This window comes from Wallemia mellicola (genome assembly GCF_000263375.1).
Source record: "Wallemia mellicola CBS 633.66 unplaced genomic scaffold WALSEscaffold_3, whole genome shotgun sequence".
NCBI classification, from domain to species: domain Eukaryota; kingdom Fungi; phylum Basidiomycota; class Wallemiomycetes; order Wallemiales; family Wallemiaceae; genus Wallemia; species Wallemia mellicola.
The window spans coordinates 581,061-605,124 of NW_006531960.1; the positions used below are offsets into that span (position 1 = coordinate 581,061).

Below are 24,064 nucleotides of genomic sequence, written 5' to 3' on the forward strand. Positions count from 1 at the left end.
TCGGCTATACCAGTGAGGGACTGTGATAATATGATGGCAACAACTATATCTTGAAATATTAGGACATTGTCGATGTTAGATTCTCCTGGTTGAAAGTACAAACGCGTTATTTGAAGCTACGTTGATCGCGAATTTAATGTCAGTGCATTTAATTGATGGTCCCTAGTCTGGCGTATTTTACATAAGAGCGGCAAATATGATTCTATTCAGACTGTTAAAGTTGGTAGGGAGATATAAATACTAAAGGCTTCCCATTTCGTAATGCGACTATCGCCAAAGTAAAGTCACCTTGAGTAATGAGGACATAACGTGTACAATGAGAGTGTTATGTTTCGAAGTAATTGTGTATGATGAAAAGAGTATTATAACATTTTAATATCTTCCATATCGGGAGATGGAGATCGTCGGAGTCGAGATATGATGAGATAAACGCCACTTGAGTATTACAGAACCCAAACTATTGTCCATATTGTTTAAATAAACGTGCATCTCCCATTTCTAAGCCTTCGGATCTTAGAAAGTCAACGAGATCAAACTCAGGAAGACTATAAAAGATGATAATAAATAAATAAAGAATAAAGAATAAATAAATGTATAATTTATTTACATTTCTCTTTTTAAACCGAATTTAACAATTTCAAATTTTTTAAAATCATCCCGCCTTCTAAGCGTGGGTTGTTGGATCTTTCACCTCGAAAACCACCCTTACGCAGAAAATGCAGCGCTCATTCCTCAGACAAGCATGTGCTCTTCGTGGGGCTAACTTTGCTAAGCTCGTTAGTTTTTATACTCTCTATTCTTCCTAGCTAACGTTCGGACAGTCACGCCCAGCTCTCGCTCGTACTTACGCTACAGCTAAGCCAGGTGAATAAATATCGTGGAAAAAATATTCTGCTCACACTTTTTAGCTGCTTCAGAAGTTTCAAACATCCTTGAGCAACGTATCTCAGGCGCCGGTGCTGCTGGTGATGTTCAAGAAACTGGACGTGTATTGAGTGAGTTTTTTTAAGCTCTAAATATCTTTTCTAACCTTTCACAGCCATTGGTGACGGTATTGCCCGTGTTTATGGTCTCCGTAACATCCAAGCCGAAGAGATGGTTGAGTTCGCCTCAGGTGTCCGCGGTATGGCTCTTAACTTGGAAGCTGACAACGTCGGTATTTCTATCTTCGGTTCTGACCGTGGTATCCGTGAAGGTGACACCGTCAAGCGTACCGGTCAAATCGTCGATGTCCCAGTCGGTCCTGCCCTTCTCGGCCGTGTCATTGACGCTCTTGGTAACCCAATTGATGGTAAGGGTCCAATTGAAGCTGCTGAGCGTCGTAAGGCCTCAGTTAAGGCTCCAGGTATTCTCCCACGTACCTCCGTCTCTGAGCCAATGCAAACTGGGTGCGTAATTTTCTAAAAATCCGAAGATTTTTACTCATAATCTTATTACAGTATTAAGCCAGTTGACTCCATGGTTCCAATCGGTAGAGGTCAAAGAGAATTGATCATTGGTGACCGTCAAACCGGTAAGACCGCTGTCGCTGTCGACACTATCCTTAACCAAAAGAGATGGAACAACGGTAACGACGAAAAGAAGAAGCTCTACTGTGTTTACGTCGCTGTCGGTCAAAAGCGTTCAACCGTCGCTCAATTCGTCCAAACCCTCGAAGAAAACGACGCCATGAAGTACTCAGTTGTCGTCGCTGCTACCGCTGCTGAAGCTGCTCCACTTCAATACTTGGCTCCATTCACTGGTGCCGCTGTCGGTGAATGGTTCCGTGACAACGGTCGTCACTCACTTGTCGTCTTTGACGATCTTTCAAAGCAAGCCGTTGCTTACCGTCAAATGTCACTCTTGCTCCGTCGTCCACCAGGTCGTGAAGCATACCCAGGTGATGTTTTCTACCTTCACTCACGTCTTCTCGAACGTTCAGCTAAGATGTCAGAAGCCAACGGTGGTGGTTCCATGACTGCTCTCCCAGTTATTGAAACCCAAGGTGGTGATGTCTCAGCTTACATTCCAACTAACGTCATTTCTATCACTGACGGTCAAATCTTCTTGGAAGCTGAACTCTTCTTCAAGGGTATCCGTCCAGCCATTAACGTCGGTCTTTCCGTCTCACGTGTCGGTTCATCTGCCCAAACCAAGCTCATGAAGTCTATCGCTGGTTCCCTCAAGTTGTACCTTGCCCAATACAGAGAAATTGCATCTTTCGCTGCCTTCGGTTCAGATTTGGATGCTTCAACCAAGTTCTTGCTTAACAGAGGTCAACGTCTTACTGAACTCCTTAAGCAAGGTCAATTCGCTCCTATGGATGTTGCATTCCAAGTCCCATTGATCTACGCAGGTATCTCTGGTCTCTTGGACAAGATCCCAGTTGAAGATATTACTCGTTGGGAAGCTGACTACTTGAATGCACTTAAGTCACAAACTGAGTTGTTGAAACTCCTCGGCACTGGTCTTCCTTCAGACGAAACCAAGCAAGCTATCGAAAAGAGCGTCAAGGAACACGTCGAGTCATTCTTATCAAATTAAGCTTAGAATGAAATTGAATTGATAATAACACAAATTACAGCTCTTTCTTTTTACTTACACAAAATGAATATGAAATTTTTACCTGGCTTATGGCGTGAGCGTGATATAGATCGTGAGTAGTGTGAAACCTCATCTATTATATATTGTATATTGAGGAGTAAGGAGGAACGATTTTTCAGCAATTATGAAAACAAGGATAATTTAGTAATTCTAATGCTACTTGTTCGTATTATTCTATGATCCTATTAAAGTATTAAGTTTCGTGGTCATACTAGCTCATCAACTCTTGCATTAGAGAACCATAGAGTGAACTCGTGTGGTTTGTGGTCCTCCCTATAAACATGCAATTGATACTTCTGAATTTGTCTCCAGATGATAAGCCAATAGATCTGAAAAAAGGTAGCTCATAATATTTATACAACAGGTTTGTTCGTCGTTTATTTGTTCGTAAAGTCAGAACTTGTGGAGAAACTGCTCTGTTAGCACCTCGAGGGACCCCGTAATAATTGAAAAAGCAAGTCACCTTGTGGATCTACTGTTCTAGACATGTTTTTTCATTCTGAATTCAAGAAATCAAGGGTGTACATTATATTCTCTGTTTAAAGAATGGTGAATGTGCATTATTGACATGTCTTATCATGCGTATTTTGTGCAGGTAGTTCACCTCGATGTGCAACTCGAGTGATGAGCAAAATAGACATCCATGATAGCCTAGCTAACATAACTAATGTATGTGATTCAGATGTAGCTGCATAACCTTCTCACAGAGCGAAAATTTATTTTGGGAATATCCAGAAAGACATAGACAAATTGAAGCTTGCTTTCATAGATAGTTATGGCTTTAATATCGAGCATTTGAGGTGTAGCATATAATTACTAGCATTTAGCCAACGTCGCGCTCAATGAGCTCAGTGTTTTACCCCCTCTGCCTAGCAAGCTCACATAGAGCTTCTTTTCCTATCCTGATATCGACTCCGTTAAAACTGGTATAATAACATAAAGCTGTCGGATTGAGACTTCCAATACGATAAAGGTTTCCATAATACCTTAAAGTGGAAACAATTGAAACAACGCTCGAGGTTGTTGACCATACCCGTTGCTATTATATTAATATCTACTACAAGGTTTCAGATGTTGATGGTAATGAACATCAGTGAGAAATTAGATGTTCCAGATAAGCAGTGCAAGGTGATCTTAGCCATTGTATGTTCCAACAGAGGCTCAAGTAGAAGCATAATTATAGTGAGCAACGATTAACGCATATCGGTATACCGAACTGTTTAATAACTTAACAGCTTCTATACATTAGTAATTGTTGTATATCACTATAAATTGAATACCATCACTCAAACTAATTTGATTTACTTTCCTCTGATAGCAAAACCAAAGAAATGGCTTTGAATATCCAATAAATGAAATGGCTATATCAAACGTTAGCGGATGCAATTCATCTACGTCATAAAAGTATAGGCGGCAGATTATGTATTAAGCAGATCGGAGAATAATGTACGTACTAAATAAATAACAGACTCTTGAGAAAGCTATTTTTGGTTTTAGCAGTTAAATAAATTCCCGATTGACAATGTTGTGCCGCCGCTATTAAGTAGCGTACCTATCGTACCTACGCAGTCGTTTTAGTAGTTGAATTAGAGTAACTATCTGATTAAATTACAAATACACTTATGATCAATGTGTACGCACGGACATTTCGATTGAATGGGAGTGTACTATCAGTTGACAGATGTAGAACAGATGGATAAATGTACTTCTATAATATATATATATTGTAATATAACAATAATAATTAATATTTATTACTTAATAATACTTATTTTACGGTAAACATAAAAATACACCGTTGTTCTAATTATAGAACAGATTTTGGTTATTTCGGGACGGCTTCTTCGTGGATCATAACAAGCAAGGGCATTTCAATAAACTGTAAATTTGTCCGTTTGAATATCAATCTTATAGAAACTAGCTCTATTGTAGGCAGCGATAGAATATCATCATAGAATAGACATCAATCAACAAAGAAGACATGGGAAGACGTAAGATACAAATTAAACCTTTAAAAGTACGTCATTTTACTAGTTAATACCCTACCCACTCACCTTCTTATCCGATAGGACGACCGCAATCGCTCAGTAACCTTTCTCAAGCGTAAAACGGGGTTATTCAAGAAAGCTCACGAACTAGGCGTTCTATGTTCAGCTGATGTTAGTACTATATACCCATAGTACAAGCATTACTAACCCCTTATCAGGTTGCAGTTATTGTCTTCGGACACAATGGAAAACTCTATGAATTTTCCAGTGGAAATATAGAGAAGATATTGATGAAGTATACAGAGCATGAGGGAGAATCTGAGAGGAGGTGTCCACGTGATTTCAACGACGACAACGAGAGTGAGCAGGACTTTAACGAGTTCGAGGAAGAACGCGTGAAGGAGGAACCAGAGGTACAGGTGAAAGCGACGACGGAGACGCCCACACCTGTGAAATCTGAACCTGTAAAAGAAGACATCATTAAAGAGGACATCAAACCACGAATAGAGATTGGCGATTTGGATGATAAGCCATCCTCAATGCCTAGCACTCACGCAGGGCCATCGTCTTCATCGCTTCCACCTCCACCTCGGTCACCGAAACCAGTCAGTCCATTTGACCCCTCGAAATATTCACCTTACCCTCCTTTGTCGTTTTTGCCTGGATATCCACATTCTCCGAATACACAAGCACAGCATGACCAAATGATGAATTGGCAGTATGCACAGATGCACGCACACGCGGTATCTCAACATCAACAACAGCAAACACGACCACAACAATCCACAAATCAATTCTTGTCCCCATCTAATACACCAGTAGTACAATCACATTCACCACAAGCCAGCCAATCTATGCTACAGACTCCCAACGTTTCAAGTGTACCCAATATGGGCTCTATGCCTTGGTATAATAGTATGCCACCAATAGCATGGCCGACACCCGCGCCTGGATTATCAGCATCAATGTTGATGGATCCATTTCAATTCCCACTTGATGGACTCTCTACAAGTCCTTCTGATGGTCAATCAGGTTTCCAATGGCCCATTCCGCCGAAAGAAGCAACGAATCAGAATAATTCAACCACTGCAGCTGGATCTGAAGGTGAATTATCTGCTAATAGTGGTACGACTTTAGAAGTACCCAATAGTAAAGAACCAATTCAATCACCCCGATCGACAAAACGAGCACGAACGAATTGAATGAAATGCATATCAGAGTAACATAGGATTCACACTCTTTAACATATTTATTCCACAGGGAGGAATAACATCCTTTTTCTTATTGTAGTTTGACTTTTTTTTTTAATAATAGATGAACAATTTCTACAAACAAAATAGATTTAAATAATTTCTTTGTCAGAAGCGTGATTGACTAAATCCCAGTCGATCCTATCACTAATTTCCCTTATATTACTAACAAAGTGATCTTGAATTTCATTACCTTTTCCAGCTGCAATTTTTAATATCAACTCGTTTAATGGTGTTGAGCCTAAAATATCAACATGATCACCAGTATGATCACCACCACGTAAATCCATTGAATCAGGTTTATGGTCAATTTCATAACTAACTATTCTTGAGTTACCTGGATTATATCTTCTATCTGGTCTCCGCCATCCATTCGAACACATTGATCCTAGAGACATAAGTGAAACTGTACCATCACCTTGTCCAAATTTAACACCGTTGCTAACTTGTGGGTTTTCTTCCGGTAAATTAAGATCATTATCAATTGCATTTTGCGCAGTAAGTGGTAAATCATCATTACTTTCTTCCGTCTTATCGCAATCATCTGCCTCGCATTTACCAACTTCCATATCTGATTGTAATCCTTGATGTGTTTTTGGTCCTTCAGTGTAATAATATGATCTTTCCGTTGGTTTTCCAACACCGTAGATACAATAGATTGACATTGAAGGTGCATTTGGTAATCTAGATTCTAATGGATTTGACCATTTAGTCGGATCGTAGTTATTTTCATCTAACTTTTTCTCGTCGATCTCAATACCATATGAGTAGTTATTGTGCATCATTTTTTGCCATACTTTCGGTGTATTAGTGAGTACGTAATTATTGGCATCCGTTATTGTGTAGTTATGACGTGATAGCGTTTTATTCTGATTTGGATCCATTACATAGTTGTCACGTATAGAAAGGAAGCGACCATAGGTATCAGTTGTATTCTCGGGATCATCTGGTGCATATGTAGAATTACCCCAAACTGCATCACCACCTTTCATCCACATTCCTGCAATACCAAACCAAGATCTGAATAAATCTGCACGTTCTTCTTTTGAGAAGAATTTCTCTAAAGCATAAGCACCTGCAGGATTAAGCTCTACTGTATCTTTCATTTCACCTGATAATAGTGCAGTCATTGCTATAAGGTCGTTAGTTTGTAATCGAGCAATAGCAAGTTCATCACCTTTGGGTACGCCCAGGAGTGTTCCAGAAATATTTATAAGGTTTTCAATGTGGTCTTCTACCCAAGTGTTTCCACCTCCACCGTATCCTTCAGCCTCTACCCATTTCATGAAGTACATTAAAACAGTTCCACCCATTGAGTGTGACACGAGGGTTGTCTTCTTTCCATGAATCTTCTTGTTCATCTCAATCCTACTCTTGACGCGTGTGAAGTAGTGATCTCTGTTTTCTAGGTTGCTATACGCTAATCGCCAGCTGATAGGCATGAGATGAAAGTACTGTGAGAGATGTTAATTGTACTCACTCATAAGCGGCCATTTCGAGGTCTTGAATGGTACTTAGTTAAGATATATGTGTTTTATTTAAGTTCCACTCACTATTTGTGTCATCTAAATTTCTCAACGAAAGTACTATAAAGCAACTCAGGACTCACAATTTATGCAAGCGAGATTCTCTATAATAGGTCTCCAGACCCAGTATCTTAACCTGGATTAGAGCGTGTTTTACTAAATATATAATTGTAACTCACCCCTGCATGAACATACTCGCCGCATCCAAACCCTGTGCAGGTCTTACGCGTACACCTGGTGGATCCAATCCAGTTTCACTGAATATGTCAGTATAATTCATTTGTAAAAAGATATTACCCACCTATCTAAAGATATTTGACGTATCCATTCATTCTTATCAGCAAAAATAGATTTAAACATGCTTGAATTGAGTAAGTTACGTCCTTAAACAAGAACAGCACACTCACGTATGGGTTCCCCAAATCCTCTGACGGAAGAAACTCAAACTATCAGCATCGGTCGACCAAGATTCAAGACCTGTAGTGATAACACCTGGGAAGAGCATCAACTGAGGTATGTTTAATGTTTTATAACTTCAAATATCAAAATAACACACCGGTGAATCAGCTGTAAGTCCCTCTTCTGCAGCTGCCAAACCGGTTTTGAAACCTCTCGAACTGAACCATAATTTAGCGTCAGATATACGCGTAGTTAAATCCTCGAATAAGTATTCCCATTGGGCACCTAATCCAGATAAATCAAAATCAGGTAAATCCGCCAGCCCATTCGGCAATGGTGCTAGAATGATTGATGCTAATGCGAAACCGATAGTTAAGAAAAGTGGTAGAAGGAATCTACGTGTTTTAACAACCCTTTTTGTACGTTTCAATGCACCTTTTGTGCTTTCCTCAGCGTGTTGTAAGAATGGAATCTAAATTGTTAGATAATCTAATAATCGTGCCTGTTCTTCTCACCTCGGAGAGATCGACTGTTGCCGTTAGGTGTGTATGTTTACATGAATATAGCACTCACTCTCATGTAATGGCGTTCCAGGTGCTACCTATATCTATGTAAGGAAGTACAGTTTGATAAGATATCCAACATACGACAGAATATGATTTACGGCTAGGATCATGTCTCAATTTAACATCTAATTCAGTCGCTCGGCTATCGTCATCAGTCTTCTTTTTACGACGTTGATAAATTCCCATAGAAGATGATCGTTCTATCGGAAAACTCCTTCAAGGCGCTCAGCCATGACGAGTCTGACGCATTTAGATTTAACATATGTATTATATACAGGTGATAGTCACTTGAGCTTTTTGTTAGCTTTAGTTACTTTACTGCCATTTGCGTAAGTTGATAAACTTATCAGTACGTCGCTCTAATCAATTCGATACAGAATCTTATCAGGATATGTCACACTTGTTTATTTCAATAGAGACGCTGTCATATTAAACGCATTCGCTGGTCAACTCGCTAATGAAGCTCTCAATTGGTTGCTTAAACGTATATTCAAGCAGCCTCGTCCCTGTGGGTAACAGTATATTAAATAGTTAATCAATTAATCAATATACATATAGTTATAGGTACAGGTTATGGAATGCCTTCTTCACATGCTCAATTCGTTGCCTATACTGCGATTTTCATCACATTTCACCAGATTCAACGGAATGGTTACCCTGGTATGGAGTCAAAATTGGCATTTCTGGTGGCTATAATGATAGCCTATAGTAGACATCACTTAAGTTACCACACTACCACTCAAATAATTGTCGGGTTTGTCATAGGTATGGTATTCGGAGCTGTCTATTTCACGCTTACCGAGTTATCTTGTACCTTGAGGTTCTCCAAGAAGACACTCATAGGCAAAATTTGCTGGCTATTACGTCAAACCCGTAGTTTAATAGTCAACAATCTCTCACTTAACGATCAAACATTAGCTGCTAGAGGAAATTGAACACATTACACATTAGATTTTGTAGAGTAAACATGTATTATTCAATAGTATAACAATGCAAGTAATAAGTGAGTGAAAAGTCTATGTCCAACGTGGAGATGAAAAGTGAAAATGGTGATAATCCTATATTAAAATGATGTTGCGTGATGTATAAGTTAAAATCTACTTGGCTGGTTTATCAGCTTTCTCATCCAGAGAGAGCTTCGGTGATTCTTGATCTGATAAGTTGTAGTTAATAAATTCATTCTCATCCTTCTCATAATATTGAAGTTTTGAGATAACTGGAATGGATATCAAAATACTAACGAATAAACCAATGAAATTGATGTAAATGTGCACTGGTGATGTCGTTGAAGTAGTTTGTGAAATTGCCCAAGCGACTGTCTGACCAAGTGCTTCGAAACTACGTAAAATACATACGTATGTCGACAGATTATTGACACCGCAAGCGTAGTGACCTACAACCCAGTATAGGTAATTTTGTGAACCCTAAAAAATTAGTTAGAAAAGTACTTCAATAAGGGTAATTACTCACTTGACCAATAAAGTTCATGAAAAAGACAACTGGGAATGCTCTATTGAATACGGATGATGCACCGTCGAAATCTAATCCAATACTGTCATTGTCACCATAAATAGAACGCAAGATTGCTATCCAGGTCCATAGTCCCATTTCGAGAACGAAGAGAATACCGAGCATAGTCATACCCTTTGTCTTCTCGCTCCAACGTTTGCTATCCAAAAAGAATCCCATCATGGTTGAACTTATAATGGCACCAAATGGACTAACAAAACTAGACAGAGCTCTAGTCCTAACGTTGAAGTATAAACTCGTAAAGTTTGATTGATAAGCATAGTAGAAGTAACTCATGAAGAAAAGTGGGAGCAACATGAATACTCTTGGTTCTCTGAATGCCTTCAATGTACGTGTCATTTCAGTAAAGAAACCATCTGTCTTTCTGACTTCAACTTTTGAACCATCACGTCTGTAAATATTGTTTGGATTTGGGAAAAGGAAGGAAATAGCGAAACCAGCAGCCATCAAACTGAAGAAAACGATGTAGACGTCTGGTGAGATGTTTCCAGATTCATATGAGTGAACGTTGAAACCCAAACTGATTGAACCACCTAATGCTAAAGGTGCAAGGTTCTTTGCGATACCCCACAAAGCAAGGTATCTACCTCTATCGTCGTTTGATGGAAGTGAAGAGAAAATGGTACCCTCTGTAGCCCAAAATGCAGCAGCACTGTGGATTATTGTTAAATAAAGATACGCTAAAAAATTTCACTTACCTGATACCACAGAGTACGCTACCACCGATAAGGAAGCCATCATTGTGAGCAATAGAATTGTAATAAAGTGCTGCACCATCTGACACGAGTCAATGGGAAGGTCTACTCGACAACGATTACACTTACAGACACAGAAGAAAGCGCATCCGAGAATAAGGACAGGCTTGAGTCCGACATAGGAGATAATAGGGGCAGATAGCAATATACCGACAGTCATGAGTGCATAAACCTAGGAATTGTTAGGAACTTTCGGAGCGAGACGACTTTACATACGAGAGCATTGGCTGTAGCTATAGCCTTTACACTACCAAAACCACCAGCACCTAAATTACCGATGCCTTTAAAAAAGTTAGAATCTGCTATCGAGGAAGCCAAATCGATAACCCACAATCGAACATTCCTGGGAAGAGTGAGTGGGAGTGATAACATTAGTATAATACACCTACCAGGTTCACATAAAGTGAGTATGTTGGCTATTAATCCTGCATATGTTACAGATTGGAAGAAAGTTGGTTTTTTAAACATCTAGTGGCGTATTAGGAAGCAGTATTGGTTTGACAAATAGACTGACAACCAAATATATATATTATTATTTTGCCGTCCTAGCAATCACTAAGCAATAAACCCTGGGTAACCGATTTAGATGTCGAGGAACAATAGTTAGCACGCAATAGCGAAAATTCGCAATTTCAAAATGCGAGAGTAAATAGGTACACTATTATCCATATATGGTAAGTATTAATATATAAGCACGCAATCCGACGCTTTTGGATCTCTAATTGTCGAGACTTCTAATCTTGTCGCACGAGAGATTGTTCTGTGAGAGGAGCTTTAGACATTACATGTGTAATATATATATGTTGTTGATATAAGATGTTTTAGGATGTTTGCATATTTCGCCACTAATGGGTGACTATATCATGGTATCGTCATATAAGAAACTCGATAAATAGCCAGATAGAAACGTGAATAAGAGATGACTGATGGTATCATATACAAATACGACGGTGGCAAGTCTACATAACGAACCCCGTGAGAAGATCGACCGTCACAGTCCTGGTAATAAAACGAGCTTGAAAGGGGAGATGCAGAGAGATGAATTACAGAAATCTGAAATATGATAACTATACCATGATATTATTTAATAAAATTACAATAAATTTTTATCTTATTTTTCGAAGCTGAGGAAGGCAGATTTTGTGAGATTGGCTTCTTTAGCTTTACGTAGTAGTGAGTAAATTTGATATAAGAAATAGAATAAAAAAAGTAAATACTAACAAACTAATAGTGCCATTCAAAAGACGTGCTCACGGTCGTAACAAGCCAGGTGCTTCCAGAGGACACGTTAAGTCAGTTCGCTGCAGCAACTGTCGCCGTATGGTACCAAAGGACAAGGCCATCAAGAGATTCACCGTCAGAAACATGGTCGAAGCTGCCGCTGTCAGAGATATCAGTGACGCCTCTGTCTACGCAGAGTACGTCGTTCCAAAGCTCTACTTGAAGGTCGCATACTGTGTCTCATGTGCTATCCACTCACGTGTCGTCCGTGTCAGATCTCGTGAAGACCGCCGCAAGAGAGCACCACCAGCAAGACCTCGTTTCAGAGATGGCAAGAAGGTAAACCCTGCTGTTGCATCACAAATGGACTCAAGAGCTGGTGGTAAGTAAAGTGATAGACTATTCGACGTTTTTATTAATTTACTATTGCAGGTAACGTTGCTAACGCTCCAGCACCATTGGTTGCAGGTGGCGCAAAGGCTTAAACTGAATGTACAGCAAGTTTGCATGAATTCGCTACATAAAAAGCTTACGATTTCTGTGTTCTTCTAAGTGTTTTGATGTGTTTTTTGTGTCTTCACTTTTGCCTTCTCGTTTGAGATATTATGTGAAATAGAGAGTTATTTTAATATAAATAGGTTATATATACTAAGCAACTAATGTAAATACATATCCCCTTCATTTAGTCTCTTCCTCTCGTTACCATCTCTTAACAACTTACGCTCATATGCTCAGAGGGCGTACGAGGCTATCTCTACTAGAATCTCAATTGAGAAGCTTTAACGCATTCGTATCTAGTTATGGTGAGTGTTTTATCATCTTATTTGCACGCATGTTAATCCATCTCTAGGCTATACTCAGTCCAGGTAAATAATGGCAAATGCAATCAACGCGATATGCTAACAATTGAATAGTACTACGCCAACTATCGTCCCTTCCACAAGCCAATCTGTAGCTTTACCACCAGGTCAGACGCTTTCAAAATCCTTACAAGATTCGCATGCAACACTCAATCATGCTTTAGGATCTGCAAATTACAATAACATTGTTAATTCTCTACGGCGGTCTTATCATCTCACTACTGCAGTCTCTTTTCCTGCTTATGCTATCTCTTATACACTCGATTTGATGCTTCAAGATCCTATACCCGATGATTCAATGCTTGATGGCGCAACTTTACTATTCAAGTATGCTCGCAAGATAGACGCGGTACCTTATGACACTAGCACCGTTGAATTATTCGCAAAAGTCTTTTGTCATCTTGGCCAACACGAGCGGGCATTTAAACTTCTACGTACATTTAGGCGTTTAAATAAATTTGTTGGGGTAGACGTTATAGAGAGCGTAGCCAAAAGTATGGAAGATGTAAAGGAATACGCAATGTCTTTAGACACACTCTCAATGATTCCATATGATGAAAAACCAACAATAAACATCCTCAATTTGCGCTTACGTTCGTCAATCGCTTGCGAAGACTACAAAAGAGTTAATCTAGTAGAGTTTGAACACTTCGACATTACTCCAAATCAGGATACCTACCATGCATTGATATTTGGTGAACTTTTAAATGGAAATTTGGAACAATCGAAATCATATCTTTTTCAGATGCGTAATAGTGGCTTTACAGATAACGTTGCTACTCATTTGGCGATTTTACGGGCATATAGAAGTTTAGGTATAGATCCAACACTCGAACATCACGCACTTAATGATACTGCTAAATTGGGACTAAATGCTGATGCTAGGGTACTCAATGCGCTCATGATGTTACGTATAGATGCAGAAGATGACAGATTAGCGTTGCGGATATTTGAAAAATTCTTTAACCATTCAAAGACAACGAATGACACATCATTAGAAAGTCTAGTGAAGGAAACACTGGAGTCAAGGAATACTGCATTCAAGAAACCACATCCTGATGCTGCAACCTACGCAATCGTTATACAAGTCTTTGCTCGGAATGGTAATCTTGAAATGGCAAAGTTCTACTATGAGGATTATAAGAAATACATCAACAAGCCAAACAGTCACGTAGAATCTGCTTTTATCAAAGCCCATGTAAGCGCTGGCGAATTACCTGCCGCATTGAATCTACTACGTAATGGTCATATTCGTACATCAGCGAGGTCTATAAACGCTTTATTTAAAGGTGGATTATCAGATGCTAGTGAAATGAAGGGTATCTACACTGCATTACGCCTATTCAAGAGATCAAAATCTAAACCGGATCACAAAACATTAGAATTAATTATACAGCACTTACATAATTTACACATGCCACCATCAAAACTTCTACGCATACTCAACAAGTTAATAGCAATATCATCACATAGAATATCATTGAATATGCGTTTATTTAATATCATCAGATTATCTACGTCTGATCACGTAAAAGCATTTATAAGCCAGCCTTCAAAATCTATTCAAGTGCGCACGCCAGGCGTTGGTAAAAAGCATCCAACTTATATACCCTCTTACGAATCTATATCAAAAATACAAGATTATTTAGAAAGGAAAGGTCAAAATGATGATGGTATGTCAATTACAATTAAGATGCGATTACTAGCAATATCTGGGGAGTTTGAAGAAGCAAAAGCAGTTTTAAAGGAGATTGTTGGCATGGGTTATAAACCAACGAAATATCATTTTGGTGCTTTAATTGAAGGTGCAACACAAAATGGTAATTTTTCACTTGCCAAATCAATTATTCAACAAGCAGGTAAAGCAGGTGTTGAATCTAATTCAATTATGTATTCAATTATCTCTGCTGGATATGCAAAAGCTGGTAAATTAGTTGAAGCTGGTGAAATGTTTGATTGGATGTTAACTAAAAAGATGAAAGTCAACGATGAAACGATTCATCTGCTTGTTAAGGCTCATTTGGATGCACAAAAACCACGTAAAGCGTTAAAGATCAGTAGATGGTTGGATAAACCTCCACAATTACTTGATGACAACATTTTAGCTACATTATATCGTCTCTATGATCATAATGGAATGTACAAAGAATCAGATGAGATCGTCAAACACATTCGTACACCTAATAAAATACTAAGAGACACGATCCGCTTGATGAAGAAGAGAAGAGAGAAGAAGAATGTATATAAGGATTACAGTAGAAGCAATTGGACGAAGGTACACCTATTTCCAGGTGCTCATAAAACATACACACCTCAGCAACTCAAAAGACTTATAATTGAGTGGTCAAAAGTATGGAACAATTCGAGGAAATCTTCTGGTTACAGACGTAGTTTACCACTATCTCGCTATTCACGTAGTAGATTTTTATCAAATAGAAAGCATTTGTAAATTATTTGTCAACTTATAAAATTATAGATTTTGCATAGTTTGAGTAGGGTAGCGCTCAGGGTTGATCGATATGCTTGAAGTGCTTTTGCTGGTTGATGATGGTACCAAGATTGAGCACACTAGAATTGCTTTTAGAGTTTACTTAAGACACCCGCTTGCATACAATCGCAGTGGAAAGTAAAAGAGCCAATTTTTCTTAATAAAGTAAAGTGAAATACTCTAGTGTAAGCGTATGTTTATCGATGCAAATTTTCGTCGACGTTCTTAAAATAGATTCGAGTATATATTATAAACACCAGTGCGAGTAACATGAGATCACCTCTATTCTATTCCATTTTATTTGAAGCAATCGATCATTTTGACATGATGCAGCTACACTAATATATGACTAACATCCATCCGAAGAGGCGCTAATGTAGATACTCTCTACGAGATCGCCGGAGCTACCTTTTTAGATTTGATTTCAGATGTAAAACTTTTTTTATCATCGTCAATTCATCAGATGAGGCTTGTAGTGCCTTACTTTAGGGATCTTGTTCGCCTAAGACACTGTATAACTCTTATGATTGTTGAATTTGATTTCCAATTTCGCATAAAGGTCTCTTGTGTTCCTACATAATTTGCTCTTTTTGTAGTTCTTCCAAGTTTCCTTCTGAGCTGAAGGGTCCAAGCATTTATCTGAATAGATATACTGCTAGATTTTAAAGAACTGTATTGATTAAATTAAATATATCATTAACGTTGTAAGCCATTTGCTGTCTCTTTGGTAAAATACATCTATAGCATTGGCTACTTTGGTTGTATTGGTTTGTAATTCAACAATATCACTTTAGTCTTATTCAATTAGCCTTTCTTGTTAACATCCACTCCTTTTATTGTCAAAAAGTAGGGAAGATATGACGAAACCTTGATTGAATAATCTACCGAGAATCTCTCACCTGACACACCAAGAGTGTTGAATAAAAATGTTCAATAAGTTAATAACTAAAGCTGCTCTATCACTTGGATTGGGTGTTCATACCGCTCAGGCTTCTTCACAAGTGGAAGACCTCTCAGGACCACATGCAATTAGTCAATTAGTAGCTGATCGTGGATTTGATACTCCTTTTTACATTAATGATGATCATTCACCTAAATTCCAAGTATTTGATGAGGCATTCAAGAATATATTAGGTAATAACCCATCTATACAATCAATTGCTAAATCATATGATCCAGATTTTAACGCATTTCATGAGGCACCACTAGTGAGAGGTGATCGCGTTTATTTCTCTTCCAATGCTGGTGATGGCGGATCCGGACCAGATCTTAACAATAGATTATTTTACATAAATCTCAAAGACATAGAGAATAATGGCGTTGATACGAATATTACTGTTACTTATGTCAATCCTAGCGATCAAATACAGATGATAAATGGAATGCAACCTTATTTAGACAATTCAATCATTATTGCTACCGAAGGACGCGAGAATGCAGGTGTTGCACCAGGTCTTTTCCGTTATGAACCTGAAACCAACACTACTACACCACTTTTGACGAGTTTCTATGGAAGGGTGGGTGAGAATTTTTTTCAAGTAGAACAAAAGCTCACGTTGTGTTTATTAGACATTCAACTCTCTTAATGATTTAAAGGTAGGTTTTAATAAAGCAAGTTTTGTTTATCTAAAAGCGATAGATACATTCAAGCAACCAAATCATCTTCGTCGACAGCTTGTACGGATTTTTGCAAGATTTCTCCCCATTCCCTCAACTTCCTGAAATGGTCTATACATTTGATATTAACACAGGTAAAGTGAGACCATTGGCATCCGACTTTGTTCATCCAAATGGAATTGCCTTGAGTCCTGATGAATCAGTCGCTTATGTGTAAGTGTAAAATAACGACGTGGGTACTCATTAAATAACTCATTTAGCACGGATACAGGTGCTATGAATGGTACAGTAAATACTCACCTTCCAGCAAGTATCTATGCATATGATATTATAAACGATGACGGTTTCCTTACTTTCAGAAATCGTCGTTTGTTCGCACATGCTCTCACTGGCGTTCCCGATGGCATACACTGCGATGATCAAGGTAACGTGTGGTCAGGTGTGGGTGATGGTGTTTCAGTTTGGGACAAGCGCGGTGATCTATTAGGTTTAATCAATGTAGGAACTACTTCAGCTAATTTCGTCATCGTTGGAGATGGATTGGTTATCGTTTTGGCAGAAACCGAAATGTTTGCAGTCAGATTAGACAGTTCTGTTAATCCGGCAAAACTTCATTATTCCGAGTAAAACGCTTTTGTTGTATGATTCAGATCATCAATTTATAGACATGTTCGGGTTATATTTAAAAATTTTCTATTGTGAGTTGTGAGATATCCGCGCTTGTTGCTTTGCCATGCAACACTAATTGAGAAAGAACAAGTCCAGTGCCAGGTGCAAGGGAGATACCCCTAAACGTGTGTCAACTTATGTCAAAAGATATATAATACATACCATGGTCCATGTCCTGACGAAACAAAGACATTATCACCAACGACGCTCTTCAACGAAGAGACAATTGGGCGTTTGCGATGCGTAATTGGTCTATAACAGAGCTAAGAGGACGCTGAGTAATGTACAGTGCATTCAAAGCTCGACGTACCTGCTTCTTCAACACGTTAGCATTCGCTAATGAAGGACCAAGTTCATGAACAGCTGACAAAAGCATATCCCATCTTTCTTTTTGTGTCAATGCAACATCGTTCACATCACCTGCTGTCGATGGCAATTCGGGACCTTCATTTTCACCTGCAACGTATACAGACCCATCTGGTCTACTGAATAGTTCAGGTGTACCACTCATACAGATACTGTCAGATCCGAGTATAGTAGTAAAAGCAGCATGAGGCGCTGGTAAGTTATTTGGTTGCAAAATCAAGGAATATCCAGGTAAAGCATCAATTGGAAGGTCAAATTCAGATTGAGGGAAAAGCATTTTGAAAACGCTTGGAGTCCACGGTCCAGCTGCTAAAACTAACTTATCAGCAGGTAACTCTTCGCCGCTTTCTAAAGTTATAACGTTGTTCTTGTATGTCTTTGCTATACCTTTGACAAATTTTGTGCCATTTTTCGTAGCTTCTTCAAAGATGCTAGTAGTGAACAAATAGGGATCTACTTGTGATGTAGTATCCTCATCTGAAACCATTTCATGTGATATAATTCCTCGGGCGTCTTCAAGTGGTTTAGAGATCCAGTCTATGTTTGATTCACTTTTTGCTGGAGGACGCGGTCTAAATGGCTAAAGAATAATCAGTGATTACTTTTAGTCGAAAAATCTACCAACCTCATCATTATCATGTACTACGTTCAGTTTTGGCTTGTTGTCGTTAGTTGATTTGATCGCTTTAAGGAGAACATTCGACGATTGAATGTTACGATATTGCCAGCGTTGTTCACCATTGTATTTATTGGACAGTTTTTTATGTAAATCGTATGAGAGATCTCCTAAACTCTCTGTAGCACTTCCATGCCAATCTTTTGCTAAAAATCCACCTGCCTTACCGGATGCTCCGCATGCGATATCAGTATTCTCAATGATTGTGACATCAACACCATCTTCTTTACTTAGAAAGTATGCAGTACAAACTCCAATTATACCACCACCTATAATTACTACGCTTGTCATCGTCGTCGCTTATCAAAATCATTTGACACAATGAGCCCGCTTAGAGACTCGGCTCTCCGTTATTATTTGGATATAAAGGAATGTTTAAAATAACAAAAATTAAAAGAGAGTATACAAATTATCCGAAATAATTCCCATTAAAAGTGCTTTAAGATAACCAGTAAGAAAAAGATAAGAAAACTCCGCGAGAAAAATTTACACTATATCCTGAAATTGTGGGGCAATTTAATGCTTGTAATGCACTTCATTTTCTATCGTTTGGATGTTTGGGGATTCCAATGGAATACTGTGAACATTTTGATGTGGTTTGTGGTTGTCTTCACTGTCATCATCATCTACAAATGATTTTTCATCAAATCTGGATGTACCAGCTGAGGATCTTAATCTTTCTCTTCTCATCGAAGAAGTGATAGATTCAGCTTCCATTTCGTGTTCATATTCGTCATCATAATAGCTTTCATCATCATGTTCATCACCCTTCCAGAATTTCTTGTCACCTTTGGCGAGACGTCTCATCCATGGTGGAACGAAGTATGCTCTTTGAGTGTCCCAGTATACATCCTTACGGTCATAATCTGGTGGTGAAATCTTATTCTTAGTAAGCTTTCTGATAATTGCTGGAATTGTGTTGATTACAACGTATGAGAGGATACCAGCAATAAGACCGTACGCAATGTTGTATGAGAGTGGCATCATAATGACTGTTAAGAATGCAGGAATAGCATCTCCGAGGTATCCCCAGTTAATATCAACAATGTTCTTCGCCATCAATGATCCGACAATGACCAAGGTACTTCCAGTAGCCCAAGCTGGGAAAGATGCGAAAATTGGACCAAAGAAAATAGAAATGAAGAATAAGAATGAGCATGTGATTGCGGTAATACCTGTTCTACCACCTTCAGCAATACCAGCAGCTGATTCAATGAAAGTGACGGCTGGTGAACTACCCATAGTAGAACCAATTAAGATAGAAAGACCATCAGCAGTGTAAGCCATCGTTGAGTTTTCGAAATCGAGTGTACGTTCATTCATAACACCAGAGAATCTTGCCATGGAATAAAGGGTTCCAGTAGCATCCAATAAATCAACGTAAAGGAATGAAATGAGCGCAATCCAGGTGTGACCATCACTGTAATCAAAGTTAAGAACACCGGCAGATTGCTTAATAGGTCTGAATGTGACAACTTTTTTGAAGAAGTCGAAATCTTGATTGCCTTCATCCGTGTAAGGGAAGGTAGTGACAGGTGTTGGTCTTGGCCAGGAAATGATTGAAACTAAAATGATACCGAAGAATATAGCACCCTTAACGCGATAAAGCATCAGATAGACTGTAATGACACCACCGCAGAAAATACCAAGCCACATTGTAGGCGATCTCATTATTTGTGCATCAGGACATTCCATTGCACCATCTGGGCAACCACTCAATCCGATTATGTTTGATGGATGTTTGCCAAGTACATTCAAACCTGAAGGTGATAAACCAGTGAATGCGACGAAGAAACCAATACCAGCACCAGCGGCCAAAGCGACTGAGCGTGGAACCAAACGGGCAAGCCATGCACGTACACCGAACATAGCCAAAACAACGAAAATAACACCTTCCAAGAATACAGCACCGAGTGCAGTCTCATAGTTTGTTCTACCACTATTGTTTATACCAACGACAGTGTTTGCGAAGTATGCGTTCGGACCCAAAGCAGGACCAATAGCAACAGGTAAGTTAGCCATAACACCCATTAAAAATGAACCAATGCAAGAAATAGCTGAAGTTGCTGTAATAATATCCCTGCGAAATTCTCTTGTGCAATCCAGGTAATCAGGATCTTCACAACCGCCTTCATAATGGTCACATCTGCACGTACCACCGCAACTTTGAAGTACGTTGGAATTGACTGAAATAATATATGCCATAGCAACTATAGAATATCTGTGAGAAAGGATAGATTGAAAAACGTTCTGCCGCCTACCGAAGGTCGTGATACCAGCACGAATTTCTTGTGTAAACTTAGCACCTGCACGGGCTTTCTTATGTCCTATAAAGTGATTAGTGAATTGGAAATCTTATGCTGCGTATTCAACTCACCTGAGCCATCTAATCTAAAGTAACGACCGAACCAACTGTCAGCGATTCTGTCGTTAACAGTCTCATTCCAGTTAGAGAGACGTTCGGCAAACTTGCTGGGCATTTTGCTGGAATTATTATCGAAATTGTATTGTTGTGGAACAAGAGAGCGATGGGAATTCTATCAACCACATTTTTTTGCGATTCAGGAACACGTGAATGGATGAAGTTTCATTTACAAAAATAAATTCAAATATTATACTGAGGTGTTCTCTTTGTGTTTATACAACTTATAATCATTTAAACTTCCTTTAAGGCGGAAATTTTTCCTTTGATCTAAACTTAAATACATATAACTGCGGATAGCTACATATTTCACCCGATATCACAATAATTTGTTACAAAACTATTTTAAACTTATCATAAAACTGCTTCTCAGTGATTTTCAGCCCTTAATTAATCAAGTTACCAGTCCGTGCGTTATTAAACTGGTTCAGATCGACTGACAGCAGTATTGAGAAAAATGAAGTATATAACATGGGTTTAAGATAGATTCCCAGTAGCAGCTCTCGGGAATATCCTTTGTGGTTTTTTCTACAATACCGATCCTTATCTGCACGTTGGTCTAAGACAAGTGAGATAATCGTAGTGTATGACTTAGATTACGAATGAAATCATTGTTTCATCAAACTACTTCATACGCAGCAATACAGTCATACAAATATACCTCCACAATCACGATTAGTTCTCCGAAATTTGGGGTCTTTCTTAGCCGATATTCGGCAGATATCAAACATTGTACCCTATCATAAGTAACGGAACTTTTAATCTTGAAAAGTACCTTCAAAGGGTCTACTCAGTGATAGTCATTACATTATGCAATGTAGACATGAATAAACAATGCATGAATGATTCCATATGCAATCGGCAACAGTACAAAACTTTTATCAACGAGCATTAGAAACTGCCTTGTTCCAATCAAGTGCACCACCCCAGGATCTCCACATACGCTCAACAATTGCTCTTTTATCCATAACGTCACCTTGTGGGACTTCCAATGCGTTCAAGTCATCAACTAGGCCTCTTCTTAAGCGTTTGTTATAAATCTCTAATGAACATCTGCGCATTATGGAAGTTGAAAGTAAAAGATGGCCCAATGTTTTCTCTGGTAGTGGTGACCCCAAAGATGGGACTAATAGGAAATCTATACGTCTAATACACTCAAATAACTCCACACGACGTTTGAGTGATATCTCTTTTTTACCAACTATTAAGCCCAAAAAGCGGGAGAACCAACTACCAACGAAGTATACGATCGCTAATGATGGAGCCACACCCACAAATCCGAATGTCAGTTCTTGCGATTTAAGTAAAGCATCCAGTTTTGTCATAGTTGTGTCAACGTCGCATTTAACTTTTTGGATTTGTATAAGTAGCGCTCTAACAAGTTGACCAAAGAGTGCTGATTTAAAAGGCGTCTTCATTTCATTCTCATACACTTGTAAAACAGTTGATAAATCACCTTTACGGACATTGTTTCCCAATTCCAACAACTGTGCATCAGAAAGCTTGAGATTTTCTTTGCCTAGATCTTTTACCATTCTCTCAAGACTGGCGATATCACTTTCAAGGCCTGCTTCAGTGACACCTAAACCACGTCCACCAAATCTAATTGTATTGATGATGTGTGTTGCTGGCTCGACAATCCAGCTCTGTACGAATCCTCTTGCCGTCTCACCAATATCTCTCAAATAGGCTTTGACTGCATCTTGCGATCTTAACACCAACCTAGCAATTACAAGTAAGACTGGAGGTCCAATTAAAAGCTTTGGCCAGCAACGAGTAAGCGTTGATGGTCTTTTATGTACTTCTACGCGTCTCGTGATACTTGCTGTGTGCGATGGGATAACATTCTCGACTAACGTCTTTAAATTATCTAGAATAGCTCTAAATGAAGTTGCTTCGTTTACTTTCACTTGATCATCTTTGGTGAGTGTATTCAACACGCTTTTAATGTGTTTGATCCAATTGTTAAGATCGCCTCCGAGACTTCTTCCGGTATTACCTTTATTATCAGGGCCGAATCCATCTTTTAGTCCATTAAAAGATGCTAGTAAACCGACAGAATTGGCGATATCATCCTTTAAGATACCTATCTCGTCAATATGCGACTGTAATTCAAACTTTAAGAGATTAAGAGGCTCGAAAGTAAGGGTCCGGAGATTTAAGGATAGTCCTACTTGACTATAAGGAAACAGTGAGTGTATAGACGGATGTGAGTTCTTAGCATAATTGAATGCGCGATTTGGGAGTGCTTTACGAGGTTGTTGAGATAGATTATAACGACGTACATATTACTCACTTTGTAATAAATAATTATAAGATTTAAATCTAGATTCAAGCGTTCTCTCCCAGAAATTGCTTAAACTATTCAATTCAACGGCATGATTGAGGAGACTTGCGACGATATTATCGTAGAGCACAAGTGTGACTCTAGCGAGTAGTAACCATTCTAATTCACTCTCGCCTTTCTCTACGTTGATATTATTCAATGCTTTTGTAGCAGTTTGAAGTGAGTGATCTTTAACTAATAAAGAGAGTGATTTGGAGATATTACCACCATTTTTTAAAGCTTTATCCGATATAGGGAATGAGTCTAGTTCTATACTAAGACTATTTAGTCTGTCGCTCAAGTACGAAGAAGTTCGTGAGGTCATCGACGTCACAATCCACGAGTGGCTTTTTTGAAATTTGGAAAACAATATCGTTTGTTTAGTATCACTTTTAAAGATATATTGCAGTATTTCTTATGACTGGTGTTAACGTACTTCAAAAAGAACCAGCTTCGTATCTGCAATAATGGAAAGCATGCAATAAATAATGAACCGGATAAGCTTACTTACAATAACTACTAGGAGGAAAGTATTCGTATCTAATATTTGGGTTTCCGACGTATGTATTGATTGTTAACAAAAGCTATGAACACTCTTCTGTGATGGTAGATTCAGGTGTAACCCCACCAATAACAAAGAAGACTAGTTAAGACCTCCTGGGGACTAAATTTGGATCATACAGTATCGTAAACTCTTGACTTCGTTGCCATTTGAATCACGTTTGCACGTTACTAATGTAGAATCCAAGGGGCTCCTTCATATCCGTACACTTTGTCCTCGTGCAGCTCGTCTATTTCTATGTGTTCAACTGAATGTATATA

General features: G+C 38.7%; 11 protein-coding genes across 11 annotated transcripts; 6 read left to right on the top strand and 5 right to left on the bottom strand.

Annotated features, from left to right (window-relative positions):
* Window positions 1-709: 709 nt before the first annotated feature.
* WALSEDRAFT_31514 (ATP synthase F1, alpha subunit) lies at window positions 710-2,623 on the top strand. Its single transcript, XM_006956755.1, has 5 exons — window positions 710-776; window positions 822-864; window positions 909-995; window positions 1,040-1,388; window positions 1,440-2,623. The coding sequence occupies exons 1-5, from the start codon at window positions 717-719 to the stop codon at window positions 2,521-2,523; spliced, it is 1,623 nt and encodes a 540-aa protein (XP_006956817.1). The 5' UTR covers window positions 710-716; the 3' UTR covers window positions 2,524-2,623.
* Window positions 2,624-4,433: 1,810 nt separating this feature from the next.
* Window positions 4,434-5,898, top strand: WALSEDRAFT_59614 (hypothetical protein). Its single transcript, XM_006956756.1, has 3 exons — window positions 4,434-4,600; window positions 4,653-4,742; window positions 4,790-5,898. Exons 1-3 carry the CDS (start codon window positions 4,565-4,567, stop codon window positions 5,771-5,773), a joined length of 1,110 nt encoding a protein of 369 aa, XP_006956818.1. The 5' UTR covers window positions 4,434-4,564; the 3' UTR covers window positions 5,774-5,898.
* Window positions 5,876-8,494, bottom strand: WALSEDRAFT_59615 (phospholipid/diacylglycerol acyltransferase). Its single transcript, XM_006956757.1, has 12 exons — window positions 8,394-8,494; window positions 8,320-8,347; window positions 8,262-8,275; window positions 7,904-8,218; window positions 7,755-7,855; window positions 7,649-7,708; window positions 7,527-7,604; window positions 7,431-7,477; window positions 7,375-7,386; window positions 7,302-7,323; window positions 6,999-7,252; window positions 5,876-6,953 (listed from the first exon to the last, which is right to left on the bottom strand). Exons 5-12 carry the CDS (start codon window positions 7,850-7,852, stop codon window positions 5,914-5,916), a joined length of 1,611 nt encoding a protein of 536 aa, XP_006956819.1. The 5' UTR covers window positions 7,853-7,855; window positions 7,904-8,218; window positions 8,262-8,275; window positions 8,320-8,347; window positions 8,394-8,494; the 3' UTR covers window positions 5,876-5,913.
* Window positions 8,495-8,530: 36 nt separating this feature from the next.
* WALSEDRAFT_31517 (hypothetical protein) lies at window positions 8,531-11,157 on the bottom strand. The gene is made up of 10 exons (XM_006956758.1): window positions 11,112-11,157; window positions 10,987-11,065; window positions 10,929-10,940; window positions 10,814-10,878; window positions 10,667-10,769; window positions 10,541-10,619; window positions 9,783-10,494; window positions 8,871-9,736; window positions 8,690-8,820; window positions 8,531-8,641 (listed from the first exon to the last, which is right to left on the bottom strand). Exons 3-8 carry the CDS (start codon window positions 10,936-10,938, stop codon window positions 9,410-9,412), a joined length of 1,296 nt encoding a protein of 431 aa, XP_006956820.1. The 5' UTR covers window positions 10,939-10,940; window positions 10,987-11,065; window positions 11,112-11,157; the 3' UTR covers window positions 8,531-8,641; window positions 8,690-8,820; window positions 8,871-9,409.
* On the top strand, window positions 8,544-9,247 carry WALSEDRAFT_15406 (hypothetical protein; the record flags this gene model as incomplete). The annotated part of the gene is made up of 3 exons (XM_006956445.1): window positions 8,544-8,641; window positions 8,690-8,820; window positions 8,871-9,247. The coding sequence occupies 3 exons, from the start codon at window positions 8,544-8,546 to the stop codon at window positions 9,245-9,247; spliced, it is 606 nt and encodes a 201-aa protein (XP_006956507.1).
* A 359-nt stretch (window positions 11,158-11,516) lies between the features above and the next one.
* WALSEDRAFT_50369 (ribosomal protein S26e) lies at window positions 11,517-12,208 on the top strand (the record flags this gene model as incomplete). Its single annotated transcript, XM_006956759.1, has 2 exons — window positions 11,517-11,526; window positions 11,829-12,208. 2 exons carry the CDS (start codon window positions 11,517-11,519, stop codon window positions 12,206-12,208), a joined length of 390 nt encoding a protein of 129 aa, XP_006956821.1.
* Window positions 12,209-12,545: 337 nt separating this feature from the next.
* On the top strand, window positions 12,546-15,749 carry WALSEDRAFT_67697 (hypothetical protein; the record flags this gene model as incomplete). Its single annotated transcript, XM_006956760.1, has 3 exons — window positions 12,546-12,621; window positions 12,669-12,684; window positions 12,733-15,749. The coding sequence occupies 3 exons, from the start codon at window positions 12,546-12,548 to the stop codon at window positions 15,125-15,127; spliced, it is 2,487 nt and encodes an 828-aa protein (XP_006956822.1). The 3' UTR covers window positions 15,128-15,749.
* Window positions 15,750-16,089: 340 nt separating this feature from the next.
* On the top strand, window positions 16,090-18,827 carry WALSEDRAFT_31518 (calcium-dependent phosphotriesterase; the record flags this gene model as incomplete). The annotated part of the gene is made up of 7 exons (XM_006956761.1): window positions 16,090-16,683; window positions 16,736-16,762; window positions 16,806-16,996; window positions 17,044-17,571; window positions 17,615-17,715; window positions 17,763-18,398; window positions 18,444-18,827. 4 exons carry the CDS (start codon window positions 16,093-16,095, stop codon window positions 17,408-17,410), a joined length of 1,176 nt encoding a protein of 391 aa, XP_006956823.1. The 3' UTR covers window positions 17,411-17,571; window positions 17,615-17,715; window positions 17,763-18,398; window positions 18,444-18,827.
* WALSEDRAFT_56507 (FAD dependent oxidoreductase) lies at window positions 16,702-18,796 on the bottom strand. The gene is made up of 4 exons (XM_006956762.1): window positions 18,444-18,796; window positions 17,763-18,398; window positions 17,615-17,715; window positions 16,702-17,571 (listed from the first exon to the last, which is right to left on the bottom strand). The coding sequence occupies exons 1-4, from the start codon at window positions 18,783-18,785 to the stop codon at window positions 17,466-17,468; spliced, it is 1,185 nt and encodes a 394-aa protein (XP_006956824.1). The 5' UTR covers window positions 18,786-18,796; the 3' UTR covers window positions 16,702-17,465.
* A 25-nt stretch (window positions 18,828-18,852) lies between the features above and the next one.
* Window positions 18,853-21,010, bottom strand: WALSEDRAFT_59618 (hypothetical protein). Its single transcript, XM_006956763.1, has 3 exons — window positions 20,872-21,010; window positions 20,756-20,821; window positions 18,853-20,704 (listed from the first exon to the last, which is right to left on the bottom strand). The coding sequence occupies exons 1-3, from the start codon at window positions 20,972-20,974 to the stop codon at window positions 19,011-19,013; spliced, it is 1,863 nt and encodes a 620-aa protein (XP_006956825.1). The 5' UTR covers window positions 20,975-21,010; the 3' UTR covers window positions 18,853-19,010.
* Window positions 21,011-21,570: 560 nt separating this feature from the next.
* WALSEDRAFT_31521 (NCA2-domain-containing protein) lies at window positions 21,571-23,690 on the bottom strand (the record flags this gene model as incomplete). The annotated part of the gene is made up of 2 exons (XM_006956764.1): window positions 23,213-23,690; window positions 21,571-23,164 (listed from the first exon to the last, which is right to left on the bottom strand). Coding segments are annotated over exons 1-2 (1,448 nt in total), but the record flags the coding sequence as incomplete, so codon positions are not given.
* Window positions 23,691-24,064: the final 374 nt, after the last annotated feature.